Consider the following 17,652-nt stretch of genomic DNA (forward strand, 5'->3'; position numbering starts at 1 on the left):
CAATAAAGTATCCATGCATCCATCCCAGAAAAGCCGCCTTCCTGAAGAAATCTTTAGCTATGACTCTTACAAACTGAAACTAGAGACGCCTTCAAAAAATGTAAAATACATTTATCCCCTTTTGCCTAGTAGAACAAATCCATTACTTCTAATCTGTGATTCTTTCCAATCCATTAGAATTGAGAATTTCACCAGCTTGGTGGTATAATTTACTTTTCAGAGGTGTTTTTGGTCTAGATCTGATTGGACAAGTGCCACTTCAAAAGTGCTGATATTTAATATAACAGCACTGGTGTGTTCCACTGTGTGTATCACTCTAACTGTCTGTGTTTGCTACTAAAATTTCATTAGTTTATTATACTGAATTTATTACTACACTTTATTACAGGATGTCCGTCAGTCAGGATGTTGACACAGGAAAATGCAGCTCTCCCTCCAAGTGTGGCTTCTATGGGAACTGTTTTCAGTAATAACCGATGAGTCACCGTGTCCTCTTTCATGCTGCAGGCTCGAGCGTGTTGATATGCTGTAATTTTAATATCAATATAAAGTTTTTAATTTTTTCTGAAAGGCTCGTGGAGAAACAAGCTTTTCACTATGGTGCATGGAGCACGATCAGAGGATGCTAAAGCTTGGCAATGTTCTGGACTCCACTTTAATGCCAGGTAAACGAAAGAGCTTTCAAATATCAAAGCATTAAATTGCAAAGCACTTGCTCTGAAAGTTGATGTCACTGGATGTTTTTTCTGTCTTTGTCTCAGGTGTGAGGAAGATCCAAGTGGTGGACAATTTGATGTATGTTCTGAATGAAGAGGTGAGAAAGAAATCTTATTCCATCCATTCATCTAACAGATGATCAGTTATTGATTTCCAGCAGTGCAATTCCCATCTACTGTCTTCTTGTCCTGCACTGTTTGCATCAGGTTGCACAGATGCACTTTATGTGACTACTTATTAAGTCCTTAGCTCTATCTTTGTTTTATGTAGCACCATGGTTCTGGAGAAACATTGTCCTATTTCACTCTGTACTGCAACATCTGCATATGGTGGAAATGACAATAAAAGCTTCTTGACTTGACTTGAGATAAAATGCTGGTCGAACAGAAAAGTCAAGTTACCAAAGGAGTTCAGTATGAACGTGTGCATTTTCTGCTTAAAGTAAAATCCTTGTATCTTGGTCTTCCCTCTGATCTCATAGCACAAATCTAATTTTAAACGTACATGTAGCATTGTTTTGTTTTCTTTGTGCGTTCTAATTCAGGACCTGCTGAGTCTGTGGGACACTTGCTCTCTGGTCATGCTGTGTTGCTGGCCTGATCTCCAGATCCTCGACTTCCTGCTCATCGCAGAAGGAGACTCGACATCCATCGGGACGTAAGTGTCTGCAGTTTTGATTAATTTGACATTTAAATGTGCATTTAAATTTAGCAAAATAAATAAATAAAAATTTGGTGTTGATGTAAATCTCTTAGGTCAGGATTTGGGATGTGTACTGGTATTAGCATCTGTTGTTTATTTTTGCTCATTTTAGCAGATGATATTTCTGTTTAATTCCAGACAAGAGAGCACCGGCATGAAAATTATGACTTTGACTGCAGTTGAGAACAAGGTGTGTTATTCTGGAGTCTGATTGTCATTTGTTATTTTACATGTATATATAATATGTATCTAATATATAGTCTGCAAATCTTCTTGTATTAGTCACTACAAAATGTGTTGAGGACTTAAGAGCTCCTGTCATTCCCTACCCTCATAACTAATAGTAGTTATTCTGTTCCTTATGACTGTGTACACAAATATGTGTAATCATAATTTTAGTAGTTTTGATACCTTTGAATTAAATAACTCAGTTGTATTGATACGTGCCTAATTGTGGTAAAAGTGTGTACTAATAGTTCCTTCATTTCATGGTGCTAGCCTCATCTGAGGAAACTTCTGGTTCAGTCCCTCCCTACTATGAAGGTTCTTTACTCACTCGAGGTCTCGGCAGTGTCGTCGCTGGTACAGAATGCTATTAGTATGGTAAATATCCAACCAAACCAGAATATATAGCTTTAAATTGAAACTTTAAATGTCACAGATGTTGGTTTTTTTTATACCCTAATTGTTTTTTATTTTATGAATTAGGATGTACTTTATTTGCTGGAAGGCCTTTCAGATAATTCAATGAGGTGAGCGGAAAATATTTCCTTTTTTGTCTGGGATTTTTGACAATATTGCTCAAACCTATGAATATAAGGGGGTATATTTTAGCGTATAATTATGTGCAAGAATTTGATGCATGGTATGCGATATATTATCGTCTGGTCTCCCAATTAAAAACCTGGAACTCACATGTGGGAAATATGTCACAATCAGGAAATACTAATTAAGTAACCGTATTTTGTCATGACAGATCTTATCAATCTGATTTTCTGGAAATGGTCATCGATGCATTATCATAGTATATAAAATAGAGTAGTTTAGGATGGTAATATAGGATGTAGAATATACATTTGATGTTGGTGCAATTTTTTTTTTAAAAAATCTAAATAATTTCGAAAATCGAATGATTGTGTTCCCGTTTCATCAGATTATAAACTTTCATTCATGTGTTTTTGTGTGTATCCATACAAAGCAGTGCTGAGGGATCAGCCTTGGGTTTAGTCCTGAGACGCTTCACAGAGGCTCTTCCAGAGAACAGGTATAATTTTATACACATGTATGTGTATATATATATATATATATATATATATAATGTTTAGTCATTACATTCTCTTACAGTTACATTGTTATAAATCCACTTGTTATGCTTTCACCTGCAGGTTGAATAGACTTCTCTACAAACACAAGTTTGAAGAAGCTGAGAAGTTTGCGATAGCCTTTGAGCTTGATGTTGAGGTAAAATAAATAAATAAATAAAAATCTTAGTCTTCACCAAGAAACATGCCTAAGAAACAGACTAACAATGCATAACGATGTGTTTTCTAATGACCGGCAAACTGACCTTGTGAACAGAACCTCATTGTGATCTACAAACAGATTTTGTATGTCTTGTATGTCTTCTCTTTCTAGCTGGTGTATAAGGTGAAGTTGGATTTTGTAATGGAAAAACTGGCTTTAGTGTCAATCAACAATCAAGGTCATGAAGTGGGGGAGAAGCTTGTTGAGGAAGCCAAAACAAACCTGATGAAGATTGCGGTACTGTTTTAAGATGAATAAGTTATCTTTTCCAAGCAAGAGAATTAAACCTGTGTGCATATATAAAAAGAGAGAGGCGTGAGAGAGAGGGAGTTTTCAAAATTATTTATAGTACAAAATGTATTAAAATACTGAATTCTCACATCTACAGAATAAAGCATCAAGTAGGAATATTAAAATTGAACTCATGCCAAAATGGTGTAAATGCAACACATGCGTTTATTGGATAAGTTGCAGTACCTACTAAAGGTTAAAAAATGTGTGCTATAGTACAGAGGATGCTCTTCACTTGCACATACAGGGGGTATTACATGTCTGATTGTGTATGTCCCTCTTTTCTCCCCACAGGATGAGCAATATGTGGTACAGTACTGTCTCAACGCTTTCTGGCCCACGCTCACTACAGCTGAGGAGATGTTAAACTACGCAGCCAATCGCTTCCCTTCATCCCACATCCAGTCAGCTCTGGCCAAACTCGCCACCTTCTGCAATCTCTACGGTTCCCACAAATTTAAGTATGTTTTGTTAACTACTCCTTGTAGACAAATTCTGGGATTTAGATATTCTATAATTCATTTCCAATATTCCAAATTAAATCAATACTTTTTTTATGTCAAATTTTTATGCCACTCATGTTTTGCACAGCTTTTCACTCAGCCCATTTGTACATGCTTAGCGTTTCTTCTCTATTCTTGCAGAAACGCTGTAAGAGATATTTAGCCCTTTATATTGATAAACACTTGTGTTTTATGTACAGTAGAATGTTAGTAGTATGGCTCCAGTGAGTTGTTATTGGAACAAAACATTGTCAAATATATCATCTTTAAGCATCTTTTAGTGAAATTGTCCCATTACTGTGTTTAGTGGTGTGTCCTGGATCGAGTTCTTGAACAGCAGAGATTACCTGAAAGAGATTCTTACCCTTCTACGAGAGGGGAACTTTAGCAGGGCACAGTACCTGTGGCTCCGACATGAGGTACATCTTTACAAAATCTAACATCTCCTCACATCTTAGACAGTATACATATGTATATCAGCATCAACAAGGGATGCAACAAAAAAATTTCAGAAACAAAGAGCAATAACGTTACAAATGCCGAACGTCTTCACCAGTATGTGTTTAAAATTCATTGCCTTGGATTGAAAGCAATCTCTGATTTTAAAGGCTAGCATAGTAATGATCAGCTTCAGTCCTTGTTTAAGTTTAATTGGAGCTAATGTAAATCTTTGTTGCTGATTTCATTCCATCTTTTCAGGCTGAGTTTGTGGGTGAATTTAATGAGAAATCCATGCAGGCGTTGTTGAGTTCCATCCCCTCGGACATCTCCTCTCAGGAGCTCTGGATGTGGTTAAAGGCTGTGGTGGTGCCCTTCATGTGGAGAGTGTTACCTAAAGGACAGGTAAGATATATGATTGTATTTTGTACAATATCATCATGTTGAGAGCTCTGAACTGCAACATCAGTGTCGTATACAGATTTTACAAGGTAAAAACAATCCAGAAATGGAACTGAAAGTTGAGAAAAACAAGGTAAAAAATTTAAATTTGAGGGGAATTTTAACCTGTGCTCATTTCTTGTATGGAAATTCAGTTTTTTTCTCCCACCAATAGAATTATTTTATTTTAATTACGTATTTAAGGACTTTTAAAAACACAAAATTGAAATAATCTTTTCGGGGTCTATACATTTTTCCAGGCTGTAACCTTTAACCCTTGTGTTGTCCTATACAAATTAGGAGCGCTGAGTCAACTTGACCTTGTCTGTTTTGACTGCTTATAAAAAATGAACTATATATGATAGCCTTTTTTTTTTTTTTTTTACCTTTTTAGTCAAACTTTTTTCCAACATATTAACATATATTTTGCAAAAAAATATATATATTTGGTATAATAAACCTTATTTATATACAAAAATGCCTCATTTTTTAGTAAATTTTGAATTATTTTCACTATAGAGGCACAAAAGTTAATGCACAATTACAGGCTGGTATATTTCAAGGGCAGGAGATTGTTTTGAAACCATTTTGACCATTTTTAATGTCAGCAAATAATAAAACCTGTTTTTTTACAGGCCAAATTGACTTGAATGCTTATAAATCAAAAATTCTGCAATTAGCACCATTCTGTGTATAATATCTATTTTACACTTGTAATATGTATTTTGCCCACCTGATGTCATCTGATCAACCAACAACAGGCTACACACACGCGCACACACACACACACACACACACACACACACACATACACACACACACACACTCAAAAACATGCCATAATTTCATGTGAATAAAACTTTGTTTACCTCCTTATGTTTTGTTTTATTATACTTAATTTATGAATGATAACCTTTATGAAATTTTGCCATGTTTTGAGTAAAATAAGCAGAAATTATTAAATATTATTTTGGATAACCACTGACTGATAAATGTCAAACATTACTCAGCATATCTCCAGGCCAAATGTAACTAAATTCATAAATAAGAGAGAGGAAACAAATATGATTTGAATATGAAAACACAATGTGTGTGTGTGTGTGTGTGTGTGTGTGTGTGTGTGTGTGTGTGTGTGTGTGTGTGTAAAGATTGTTGGTAGAAGAAGAAGAGAAGAGAAGATATTGTCCCCAGCTGGACAAATGCATATAACAAGTGTGAAATTTTACAAATGATTGTTTTTGTTTTTTTGGAGGCCCAATGAATTGCAATGCCCAATGCTTGTGTGTGTCTGTGTCTCTGTGTCTCTGTGTCTCTGTGTCTGTGTGTGTGTGTGTGTGTGTGTGTGTGTGTGTGTGTGTGTGTGTGTGTGTGTGTGTGTGTGTGTGTGTGTGTGTAATGCTTGTTGGTAGATCGGATTTTGCCCCCAGCTGGACAAATGCATCTAACAAGTGTGAACTATTTACAAATGAGTAGCTTTTGTTTTTTTCTTGAGGCCTAATGAATTGCTATGCCCAGTGCTTGTGTGTGTGTGTGTGTGTGTGTAGCATCATTTCGGTAGATCATATTTTGCCCTCTGCTGGGCAAAGGTATATCAAAAGTGAGAAATATTTACAAATGTGTAGCTTTTTTTTCTGGAGGCCTAATGAAATGCAATGCCCAATATGTGTGTGTGTGTGTGCATGTGTGTGCATGAGTGTGTGTGTGTGCGCGCGCGTGTGTGTGTGTGAAATGTTTACAAATGTGTAGCTTTTTTTTTGTCTGGAGGCCAACAGAATTGCAATGCCCAATGCTTTGTACAGTGTTTGACTGTGTGTGTGTGTGTGTGTGTGTAGCATAATTTCGGTAGATCATATTTTGCCCTCTGCTAGGCGAATGCATATCAAAAGTGTGAAATATTTACAAATGATTGGCTTTTTTTTCTTTTCTGGAGGCCTAATGAAATGCAATGCCCAATTTGTGTGTGTGTGTGTGGGGTGTGAGTGTGTGTTTTGGGTGCGTGTGTTAGTGGACATTTTACGTGTGCATTTTTGTGTCTTTATGTATGTTCATTGTGCTGAAAAGGGCAAAAGTGTGACCTATTGCCCCACTAAATGTGGCCGAGTCAAAATGACCCAAGAGGATAACGAACGCGTAGTATATACTGTTCTGAACACATAGTTCAACGAAAATAGACAGATTAATTTTGCTTGCAAAGTTCATAATTTGGAACAATCCTGGTAAATTTCAGGCAAATATGTGGAAGAAAACCAAAGTTATGACACATTAAATTCTTCCAGTGGGGTCAAAAAGACCCAGGGACAACATGAAGGTTAAACCATCACCTACAATTATATATCCATTTTGCTTTTTGTGACAATCATCAAAACATGTATTACACATTGATTTGATCTTTACTTTTTCTGCCTGGATAGCACTGATATGATGTAGCAATATATTAATTGCTTTATAATGATCTGCTTACATTTCCCCTCTATTACGAAAACATTTATTTATAATTGTTATATGTATAGCTTTATTGTGCATGTCACCATTGTGCCTGCATTGTGCATGTTAACCTGAGGTGTGTGTTTACAGAGAATCCTGGCTAAATGGTTGGAGCTGCGAGCAAGAGATCTGGAGTTAACAGAGAAGGTATGAATTTATTCGTACAGCATTTAAATGTAGAATTTAAATTCTTTCTTTTAACGCTGCAAGATTTTGTGTTTTGGTTGTTTTGATAATTATGTCCTTTCTTTCAGAATGGCTGGCCCAATAATGGACTGATGCTCGCTGAACTCGGCCTGTCGTCCTTCTGGATGTACACAAATCTGGTGCAGGTTGTTTTTGTTTGTTTGTTTTTGTCTTTTCCTTTTTTTTTTTTTTAAAGTTCCTTTTTCCAAAGATCTCTGATAGAAAACACCTTCTTCAGAATTTTGCCATTATTCGTATGATGGTAAAGAGAAAAGCTGGAAAAATAGGGACTATTAGAATATAAACTTTAACAAAATGAATTTGAATGTTACTGAATAGCAAAACAAGCCTAAAGTGTCTAAATTATTTTTGAAAAATAATGATTAAAGTTTAATGATGCAGAGAACTGATTTATTCAAAGAAAAAAATTTATGTAGTGTAAAAAGAACAAGTGTTAAAAAATAATAATAAAATAAATAAAACCAGCATGAGATGACCACAAGACCACAAGCAAAGAAAATGCATTCTGGAGAACTTAATTTGATGGCCTTCACCTACAGGGTTCCCGCGGGGTCTTAAAAAGTCTTAAAAGCATTGAATTTATTAATTTGGAAATAATACCTTAAAAAGTCTTTAAAAAGTCTTGAATTTTGATGTTTGGGTCTTAAAAATTGTGCTGTATGTAATTCTCCATATTGTAATTTTCCTCAAAAGTTTCATTTGTCAACCACGATTATTTTGATTAAATGACGTAGTATAAAAGAGTGGCGGAACCAATAATTGAGAACGCAACGCAGCCCCGGGTCACCGTTCAAAATACTGCGAACACGCGATGCCTTTAGTAAAGGAAGATCACGCGCTACGACACCACAGCCATAGACTACAACACAACGCGAGAAATCAATGAAAATCTCATCATTCCACAGGAAAGGTTGACTGACGTAGTGTTAATTTCATCAGACGAGACGAAACGAAATATGTTCGTCAACAACCTAAAATCTCTCTTCATTTTCGTCTACAATTGTCTCTCCTTTTTCATCAACTGTTACGCCTTTAAAATATTCAGCACGAGTTCGCGGCTTCGCGCTGTTGCTCAAGTTACAGGTCCATGAAGCGGAACCCGCTTATTATATTGCTACCTACCAAATAAATCGATAATTTGACTCAAAATGATTTAAAAAGGAGTTTATTGATTTAAAAACAATTGTATTGTTTCCTCTAAAGAAAAAAGTGCGCTGCGTCTCTACGGTTAGAATCCTGTGTGTCCATGGCAACGCTCTGTTTTTCATGGCAACGGTGTGTTATAGTTCGCAGCGGTCTGTTATCAAGAAATAAAATAGTGTGTGCGTAGAAATAATTCGTCCACACGCCGCTCAAATAAATAAATAAATAAAAACTCCTGAGCACAAGTCCACCCTAGGTCTAGGCTTTTTGTGTTAAATTATATTTCCTGTCGCTGCACAGGCTCTTTTATTGTACATGACAGCTTATGTTCCGATGACCGGTTTTTGCATTACGATTAAAAGCAGCATCATTAAAGTAAAAAATGTGATGTGCAGTCAAGTTCGAGTGTATGTACTGTTTAAACGAGTGTTCTCAACTTCTCACTGATACTTTTGTGATTCGCGGAGTTTTGACAAGTTTTATAGCCTTGATATTGTTTCTTATTCAAAAGTGGTGACAGAAAAAACTCAGCACCCCCAACATGAAACCTCTTCCCACACCCCTGTCACAATCACATCACAATCAACATGAATAATTAGGCTTAAAAACAAATGTATATGTAAGGGAATCAAGTTTAACAATTCCATGTAATATTGCTCCAAATATCATCAATAATGGTGTGTGCAATAACTTGCATTAAGCTGGTAATTTATATATATATATATATATATATATATATATATATATATATATATATATATATATATATATATATATATACACACACCTAAAGTTTTGATCTTAGGCTTTTCATTAAGCTATTTATTTCCACTATAACACTTGTGTTCCTGATATTATTGCATTTAATGAGGCCTCGTTGTATTTATTCTTACAATAGATTCCAGATGTGGTCAAGCTACAATTTTTTGACTAAAACTAGACTAAAATTAAAAGACTTTTAGTCAACTAAAACGTGACAAAGATACCTTGAGTTTTCTTTTGACTAAAACTAGACTAAAATGACGAGACTTTTAGTCGACTAAAACTTGACTAACAAAAAAAGATATTTGAATGACTAAATATGACTAAAACTAACAAGGACATTTGGCACAAGACTAAGACTAAATTAAAAATAGGTGACAAAATTAACACTAGACTGACGCACACAGTTATATTTTTAAAGTTTGTATTTACGTTAGCTAGCTACCAATTTCATTCTGAGGTTATGGGGAAATGTAAATTTAATGAAGTGTGGCTGGATAAAAACTCTTTTCATCATTGGTTAAAACCAGTGGACAACAACGTTTTTGAGGCCTTTTGCACCATATGCAAAAAAAGGATTCAGCTAAGTACAATGGGAATGAAGGCATTAGAGTCTCATGCCAAGTCGTCCAAGCACATTAACGCTCTCAATAGACAAAAACAAACTCCTTCCATCGCCTGCGTGTTTCAACCAACTAGTGTTAGCCAGCTATCTGCTAATGTGCCTGAAGTGGCAACAGGAGCTAATGTTAGCCAGCTTGCTGCTAGCGCTGCAGACCCTCCTATGGCCGCAACTAGAGTGGATCTGCGCACAGCTTTTGGGTCCACACCAACACTGACCTGATCTCCAGGTCCAACCTCTTGCGGAGAGGCCATAAGGAGAAGTTGACGGAACTGGCTGTCCTTGATAAAGACATTGCTGCCCTGAGTGAAGAGCTAAGGAGTTGACTGTGTTTCTTAATTTAATTTAATTTATTGTTGAGTTCTGATTTTCGATGTTTATTGTTCAGGGGTCTCTCAGGTCCCCATATTCCCAGCATGGAATAAGTAGCTAGCTCGGCAAACTTTCTTGTGGCCTACTGAAATGTTTTTATTTTTCACACTGCTTGGCTTATCTTTTACCCATTCCACATTTGAAAAACAAATGAACACAAGTTCAAGGATTTTGTTTTTCTTTGCTGGTAGGGACATGAAATAGGTATTAATTTTTTATATAAATGGTCTTAAAAAGGTCTTAGAAAGATTTGAATTTAACTTGAGGAAACCTGTAGGAACCCTGACTTATTATTATTATTATTATTATTATTATTATTATTTTTCTTTTTTATTATTAATTATTATTAAGTGTATGTGCTGAGTTGGAATTTGTTCTTTATATGTAGGTTGAAGACTGTAACACAGAGGAAGTGGAGAATCTCAAGTCCTTGGTGTCAAATCTACGGCAGCTCTGTGATCTCTACACCAAATACAAGTGCCATCTCTCACTGTCTGACTTTGAGATGGTATGTGAGCAATGGAAACAGACTATCACTCAGAAACTTAAGCTACATTCAGTCATGCAGCGATTCTATAGCCTCCAGATGTTGTACAACAGTGTCATCAGTTGGTGTTCTTACTATGGCATGCCGTAGAGTCTCAGAGGGCCATGAGTTAAAATCCCAGCAGCATTATATGAATAAATGATATAAAAGTTAACAGCATTAAGCCAAGGTCTGAAATCACCTCGGACCTTCACTCAAGTATAATGTGCTACGATGTTTCCTTAACTAACATTATAAAACATTAGTTAACGTGAACAAATCAGGAATACAACTATTGTTGTATCTTGTTGTTGTATCTTTACAACCACTATCTTGAATGTTAAAAAAAGGGGCAAAGGGTTTTTTTTTATTTTAGATAAATGTGTCATCAGAAAAATTAACATGCTGTAATTTATTTTTAGACAGGAATTTAAAAAGCATTAGTCAGTGCAAGTGAAATTTTATCAGTTAAGCAAATATTCTTATACAATAATACAATAAATAAATATTATTAGCAAATGGAACCTTAATATACAATATTGCCTGTCCAATCTATAATTAATATTCAGGACATTTGTCTATGAATTCTAGGATAAATGTGATGTGGTCAAAAATGAAAGAGCCCTCAGTGGCATCTAACTGCTTTGTCAGTTTCTTAATTTCACATAGTAGAAACTCCAAAAACCGTAACATGAATGCATTAAGAGCATATTTTTGGACTAATTCCTGAGTTCCTGAGTTATGAAAGTATGTGCCTAAATATCTGCATTGAGATCCTAAGTCTTTATATAAACTCTTTTATTTTTTACCCTACATTTCACAAACAAGTTTTTGCATTTCTGTGCACACATTACTTGTGTGTCTGTGCTGGTGTTCATGTTGTAGGGAAGCACCCGTAGCATGGCGTTTTTAATGCTGGATAAAGTACTTGCACCGGAGCTGATTGCAGGTGTGGTGGAGAGCAGTGTGAGACCTTACGCTCTGGAGCACAGACTGGACATCAATCATATCCTATTAGACTACATTAAGGTTCTTTTATTCTCTTTGCTTCTTCCACTTTCTTCTTATTAATTCTCGAGCTAATGGCAGATATGTTCTGATTTGTGGTTTTGCTCTTCTTTAACCCTGTGATGCTTTGATTTGGCGTTTAGCTTGTTTGTTTGATCATTAGTTATTAGCTATTGTAACCTTTTAGCTCATTTTAGAAGGTCGAAAGATGGATTTTCTTGATGAAAAAAAGGAGTGTAATCATTTGTATGTAGTTGTAGTAATAGGTATATAGTAATATTGTTGGAATACTATGTAGATTCTTTGTAGTACTGGATTGTTTTACACAATAGTGTATAGACCACTGATCTTTTAAAAACTTTGGATATTATTTGTTATCATTAATGTGAGATTATGTAGAGCATCCTTCATCTTACAAAATGCTGTAAATAAGCAGTTTTGAACTTTATAAATGATAATATATTTAGCTTAAAGGCAACAACACTTTCAGAGATGTGGCAATCAAAATCACCAGTGTTGTGCTATAAAAAATAAACAAGTGTTCTTCCTTTATACTCCTTGTATTTAAGAGTTATTAATGTCTGTTTTTAATGACGGTGCACATGGATGGTGATAGGTTAAAGCTAGTCTAGGATAGATAAGATCTGTTTGTTAGAGCTGTTTGTTTAGGGCTGTTTGTTTATGCTGCTTTCAGGACTTGCTGGATTGCTGCAGCTCTCAGATCACATCTCTGTTCACTGAGTGGGAGGCCAAAGCGGTGGCTCTGGTTCACTGTATGACCGACACTAATGTAAGCGTAGCTCTACTTGATCATAAACTGAAAGCCTTGTATAATAATCATAGAAAATTTTATTATCTAATGCAACAGATTGGTAGCTGTAAAATTGCCCCTTTTTAAAAATCTGAAGCCTAGCTGAAGTAAAAATAGGATGGTCAATCTAGCTATATGGTGATTTATTATTTAACCCTCCTATTTTCCTCCTATGCAAATTAGGAGCACCAAGTCAACTTGACCTTGTCTGTTTTGACTGCTTATAAAAAATGAAGTATATATGATAGCCTTTTTTTTTCCACCTTTTTAGTCTAACTTGTTTCCAACATATTAACATATATTTTGCAAAAAATATATATTTGGTATAATAAACCTCATTTATATAGAAAAATGACTAATTTTTTAGTAAAAAAAAAGTTTGAATTATTTTCACTGTAGAGGCACAAAAGTTGATGCACAATTACAGGCTGGTATATTTCAAAGGCAGGAGATTGTTTTGAAACCATTTTGACCATTTTTAATGTCCGTAAATAATAAAACCTGTTTTTTTCCAGGCCAAATTGACTTGAATGCTTATAAATCAAAAATTCTACAATGATCACCATTCTGTGTGTAATATCTATTTTGCCCACCTGATGTCATCTGATCAACCAACAACAGGCTACACACACACACACACACACGCACACACACCCCCGACTCAAAAACATGGCATAATTTCACACGAATAAAACTTCTTATGTTTTTTATTATACTTAATTTATGAATGATAAACCTTATGAAATTATTCCATGTTTTTGAGTAAAATAAGCGGAATTTATTAAATATTATTTTGGATAACCACTGACTGATAAATGTCAAACATTACTCAGCATATCTCCAGGCTAAAGCTGACTGATGCAACTAAATTTATAAATAAGAGAGGAAACAAATATGATTTGCAAAACACATGTATTTTATTTTTGAACTTCTTTATAGAAATATGAACATGTGTGTGTGTGTGTGTGCGTGCGTGCGTGTGTGTGTGAAACGTTTACAAATGTGTAGCCTTTGTGTTGTCTAGAAGCCAACTGAAATGCAATGCCCAATGCTTTGAACAGTGTTTGAACTGTGTGGGGGTGTGTGTGTGTGTTTTGGGTGCGTGTGTTAGTGGACATTTTATGTGTGCATTTTTTGTGTCTGTATGTATGTTCATTGCACTGAAAAGGGTAAAAGTGTGACCTATTGCCCCACTAAATGTGGCCGGGTCCAACTGACCCTGGAGGATCCAAAATGCAAAGTATATAGTGGTCTGAACACATAGTTCAATGAAAATAGACAAAATTATTTTTACTTGCAAAGTTCATAATTTGGAACAATCCTGGTAAATTTCAGGCAAATATGTGGAAGAAAACCCAAGTTATGACACATTAAACTTTCATTAAACCTTCCAGCAGGGTCAGATCGACCCAAGGAAAATAGGAAGGTTAACTTGTAAATGTGGTCACTTTTGCCTCAAGGTTATGGACAGAAATTAATTAAAAGAAACTATCATTAAACAATGATAAAATTATGTTTATTATTTTTCCAATCATTAAATAATAATTTTTTTCATTATTATTATTTTTTTTTTAAACTGTCTTCATTTATTTATACTGACTCTTATGCATAAACACCCAACATAACAGTATTGTGGTATAAATGGTAAAAGATGAATGTTCGTGAATTAGCTTGAATGATGCTAATTATACACACTGTGTCATTCTGTGTGTTTCAGCTGCTGATGGACGCCGTCCTCGAGATCATGTACAAAGCTGTGGTTCCCTGGAATGATGCAATCGAGAAGTTTGTTCAGCAACATCTGGAAAAAGATCACCCCAAGTATTTAACACAAAATCCTTATGAACTCATTTGGAAGCTGAGAATATAGCATTAATTGCAGAAATGATTTTTTTTTTTAACATGTGGAACCTACTGCTGTTGCATTTATATCTGTATACTGTTCCAGACGGGAGCTTTTAAAAGAGAGCTATCGTTTAATGGAGATGAAGAAACTTCTACGATGTTACGGAATTCGCAACTTGACCCTCTCTAACTCCAGAGAGACGATGGTTAGTCTTTGTTTCGCCCCAGCGTGTGTGTGCATCTGTGTCTGTGTCTGTCTGTGTGTGAGGAGAGTGTATGTCTGTGTGAACCAAACTGGTCATCTTACAAACATGACTCTACAGACAAATTCAAATTTTTTTAACTAAATATTTTACACAGAATATTCATTTTAACATTAATAGCCTGGTACAATCCATGTGATGGACAAGTGCTGTATCCTCAACCAATGATATCAGTAGTCACTGCTTGTACTTAAAATGTGTATTTGTGTGGGTTTTTTTTTTGTGTTTGAGCAGATGCTTGTAAGACATATTCTGAAACAGGACCTGGTTACTTCACTGGAAGATTCTCTTAAACTCGTCGAAACCTATAAGCTCAGCTCATCTGAAATCTACTACATCTACTGCATTCAGCTTTTGGAAAAGAATGATGTATGTTTGTCAGCACCCCAGCTGGCTTTGTTTGGATTTTTTTGTATCGTTTTTACCCAGTTATAATGCTTAGAATCATCTTATAGTAATAATAACCTTTATTTTCTATAGCGCCTTTAAAAGAACATCTCAAAGCGCTTTACAAAAGCAAAATAAAAGCAACAAAATTACACACATAATATAAAGATTAAAATTAAAGCAACAAAAATAGACAATAAAATAAGCACTATGTAAAATTACAATTAGTCAAATTAAAAGTTTTAAGCAGAGATTTAAAAGTGCCAAGAGATGTGTCTTAGATGTGTTAATGCTTTCTGAAACACAGGTTCACGGTTTAGAGGTGATGGAAATAATTTAAATTTAGCCAAATTGATGATATCATGCAGCTAAATATAATACAATAATTAGTGACTGATACCCAGCATGGTGGACACTAAGGGTTCTAGAACAAAAAACATTTGGCGTCAGTACACTTCACAATTGCACACTATTGATTTCTGGGGAATAATTGTTGTGTATATATATCAGGATGATTTTATAATTTGTATGTCTTTTTGTGTTTGCAGAGTGATGGGTGTATAGCAGAGCTGAAAAAGCTCCCAGCTGCTGAGGCAGAACTCGTAATCGAGCGACTTATCAGCTGGGCGAGACTCCAACTGCAAAACAAGGAGCAGTTAACTGAGATTGTATGTACTGTCTTGTAGTTATTTTTTGTTCAAATGATTCATAATTTGCAATTTGCTTAAAGCTGCTTTTGTTTTGAAGCTTAAAAAACAACAGATGCAAGTCGCCCAGACGATGGTAGAGGCACTGAAGTATCTGCAGGGCATTCAGAGAGGTGATGGTTTTGTCCAGCACATGGGTCTCTCTCATATATTATTTTAAGTACCAGTAGAGAAATTCTTTGATGCACATTAATATGTTAAAGGCAGGTGTTTTTTTTCCCATTCTCTCAGATGATGCCCTAAAGAGAATGGGGTGTGAGAATAACTTGAAAATGTTCACAGCCATTGCTCACTTGCAGGTACATAATAATATATATATATATATATATATATATATATATATATATATATATATATATATATATATATATATAAATATAAATAAAAATGTTTTAATCTGTTAAATGCGAGTTGAATAATATCTTTTCCTAATGTATGTGCCCCAGGAGGATTTTTTTATATATATATATAAAAATATAAATAAAATGTTTCAATCTGTTAAATGCGAGTTGAATAATATCTTTTCCTAATGTATGTGCCCCAGGAGGATTTTGACATCTTCCTGACCCCTGAGGAGTATGATGATCCAACAGTGAGGAGGCAGTTCAACCAGCAGCTCATCACTGCGTATGAGAACACACGAGCATGGCGTCATTCGAAGAAGAAACACCTGGACAAGGCTCATGCTAAAGAGCCAGACAACAAGACTAATGACCCTGATGGCAAAACCAGAACACTGTCCACTGAGGCTGGACTTCATCGTCTGGCCAGACACCTGGAGAGGACCGAGCAGGAGCTGTGGGCAGACCTGGCTGATCGAGCTTTAGAAGCTGGGAATGTAGAGAAAGCCCTTAAAATCCTTAGGTACTTACAGATGACACTACATGTGCTCTCAGATATACAGTGGTGTGAAAAAGTGTTGGCTCCTTCCTAATTTTTTTTTTTTTGCAAGTTTGTCTCACTTTAATGTTTCAGATCATCAAACAAATTTAAATATTAGTCAAAGATAACAAGTAAACACAACATGCAGTTTTTAGATGAAAGTTTTTATTATTATGGTCTTTATTATTATCCAAACCTACAGCCCTGTGTGAAAGTGTTTGCTTCCTAAACTGGTTGGGCCACCCTTAGCAGCAAGAACTGCAATCAAGTGTTTGCGATAACTTGCAGTGAGTCTGTTACAGCAGTGTTGGGGAATTTTGGTCCATTCATCTTTGCAGAATTGTTGAAATTCAGCCACATCGGAGGGTTTTCGAGCACGAACCGCCTTTTTAAGGTCATGCCGCAGCATCTTAATAGGATTCAGTTCAGGACTTTGACTAGGCCACTCCAAAGTTTTCATTTTGTTTTTCTTCAGCCATTCAAAGGTGGACTTGCCTGGTGTGTTTTGGATTATTATCCTGCTGCAGAACACAAGCTCGCTTCAGCTTGAGGTCACGAAGATGTTTTCTGGCAAATCTGAGATGAGCCTTTATGTTCTTTTTGCTCAGCAGCGTTTTTTGTCTTGGAACTCTGCCATGCAATCCATTTTTGCCCACCCTCTTTCTTATGGTGGAGTCATCAACACTGCCTTTAACTGAGGCAAGTGAAGCCTGCAGTTCTTTAGATGTTGTTGTGGGGTCTTTTGTGACATTTTGGATGAGTCGCCGCTGAGCCCTTGGGGTAATTTTGGCTGGCTGGCCACTCCTGAGAAGGTTCACCACTGTTCCGTGTTTTTGCCATTTGTAGATAATGGATCTCACTTTGGTTCACTGGAGTCAAAAAGCTTTAGAAATGGCTTTATAGCCTTTTCCAGACTTATAGATCTCAGTTCTTTTTCATTTGTTCCTGAATTTCTTTGGATCTCAGCATAATGTGTAGCTTTTGAGGATCTTTTGGTCTACTTCACTTTGTCAGTCA

At 35.7% G+C, this 17,652-nt stretch overlaps 1 protein-coding gene across 3 annotated transcripts in view; it reads left to right on the top strand.

Moving 5' to 3' along the window:
- Positions 1–17,652, top strand: part of kntc1 (kinetochore associated 1) — a 51,862-nt gene that overhangs the window by 2,466 nt on the left and 31,744 nt on the right. Inside the window, exons 8-31 of one of the 3 annotated variants that reach the window (XM_060883104.1) lie at positions 572–665; positions 762–814; positions 1,262–1,374; positions 1,558–1,609; positions 1,918–2,022; positions 2,128–2,171; positions 2,618–2,683; positions 2,805–2,880; positions 3,055–3,180; positions 3,529–3,695; positions 4,045–4,156; positions 4,437–4,580; positions 7,191–7,247; positions 7,355–7,432; positions 10,595–10,714; positions 11,618–11,761; positions 12,435–12,530; positions 14,269–14,372; positions 14,500–14,602; positions 14,894–15,028; positions 15,595–15,714; positions 15,794–15,866; positions 15,985–16,052; positions 16,298–16,617. In XM_060883104.1, the coding sequence (XP_060739087.1) occupies positions 572–665; positions 762–814; positions 1,262–1,374; positions 1,558–1,609; positions 1,918–2,022; positions 2,128–2,171; positions 2,618–2,683; positions 2,805–2,880; positions 3,055–3,180; positions 3,529–3,695; positions 4,045–4,156; positions 4,437–4,580; positions 7,191–7,247; positions 7,355–7,432; positions 10,595–10,714; positions 11,618–11,761; positions 12,435–12,530; positions 14,269–14,372; positions 14,500–14,602; positions 14,894–15,028; positions 15,595–15,714; positions 15,794–15,866; positions 15,985–16,052; positions 16,298–16,617 (2,570 nt within the window). The remainder of the gene's footprint in view (positions 1–571; positions 666–761; positions 815–1,261; positions 1,375–1,557; positions 1,610–1,917; positions 2,023–2,127; positions 2,172–2,617; positions 2,684–2,804; positions 2,881–3,054; positions 3,181–3,528; positions 3,696–4,044; positions 4,157–4,436; positions 4,581–7,190; positions 7,248–7,354; positions 7,433–10,594; positions 10,715–11,617; positions 11,762–12,434; positions 12,531–14,268; positions 14,373–14,499; positions 14,603–14,893; positions 15,029–15,594; positions 15,715–15,793; positions 15,867–15,984; positions 16,053–16,297; positions 16,618–17,652) is intronic. The other 2 variants (XM_060883106.1, XM_060883105.1) reach the window with 2 other exon arrangements.

The sequence above is a fragment of the Tachysurus vachellii genome, chromosome 12, assembly GCF_030014155.1.
Source record: "Tachysurus vachellii isolate PV-2020 chromosome 12, HZAU_Pvac_v1, whole genome shotgun sequence".
NCBI classification, from domain to species: domain Eukaryota; kingdom Metazoa; phylum Chordata; class Actinopteri; order Siluriformes; family Bagridae; genus Tachysurus; species Tachysurus vachellii.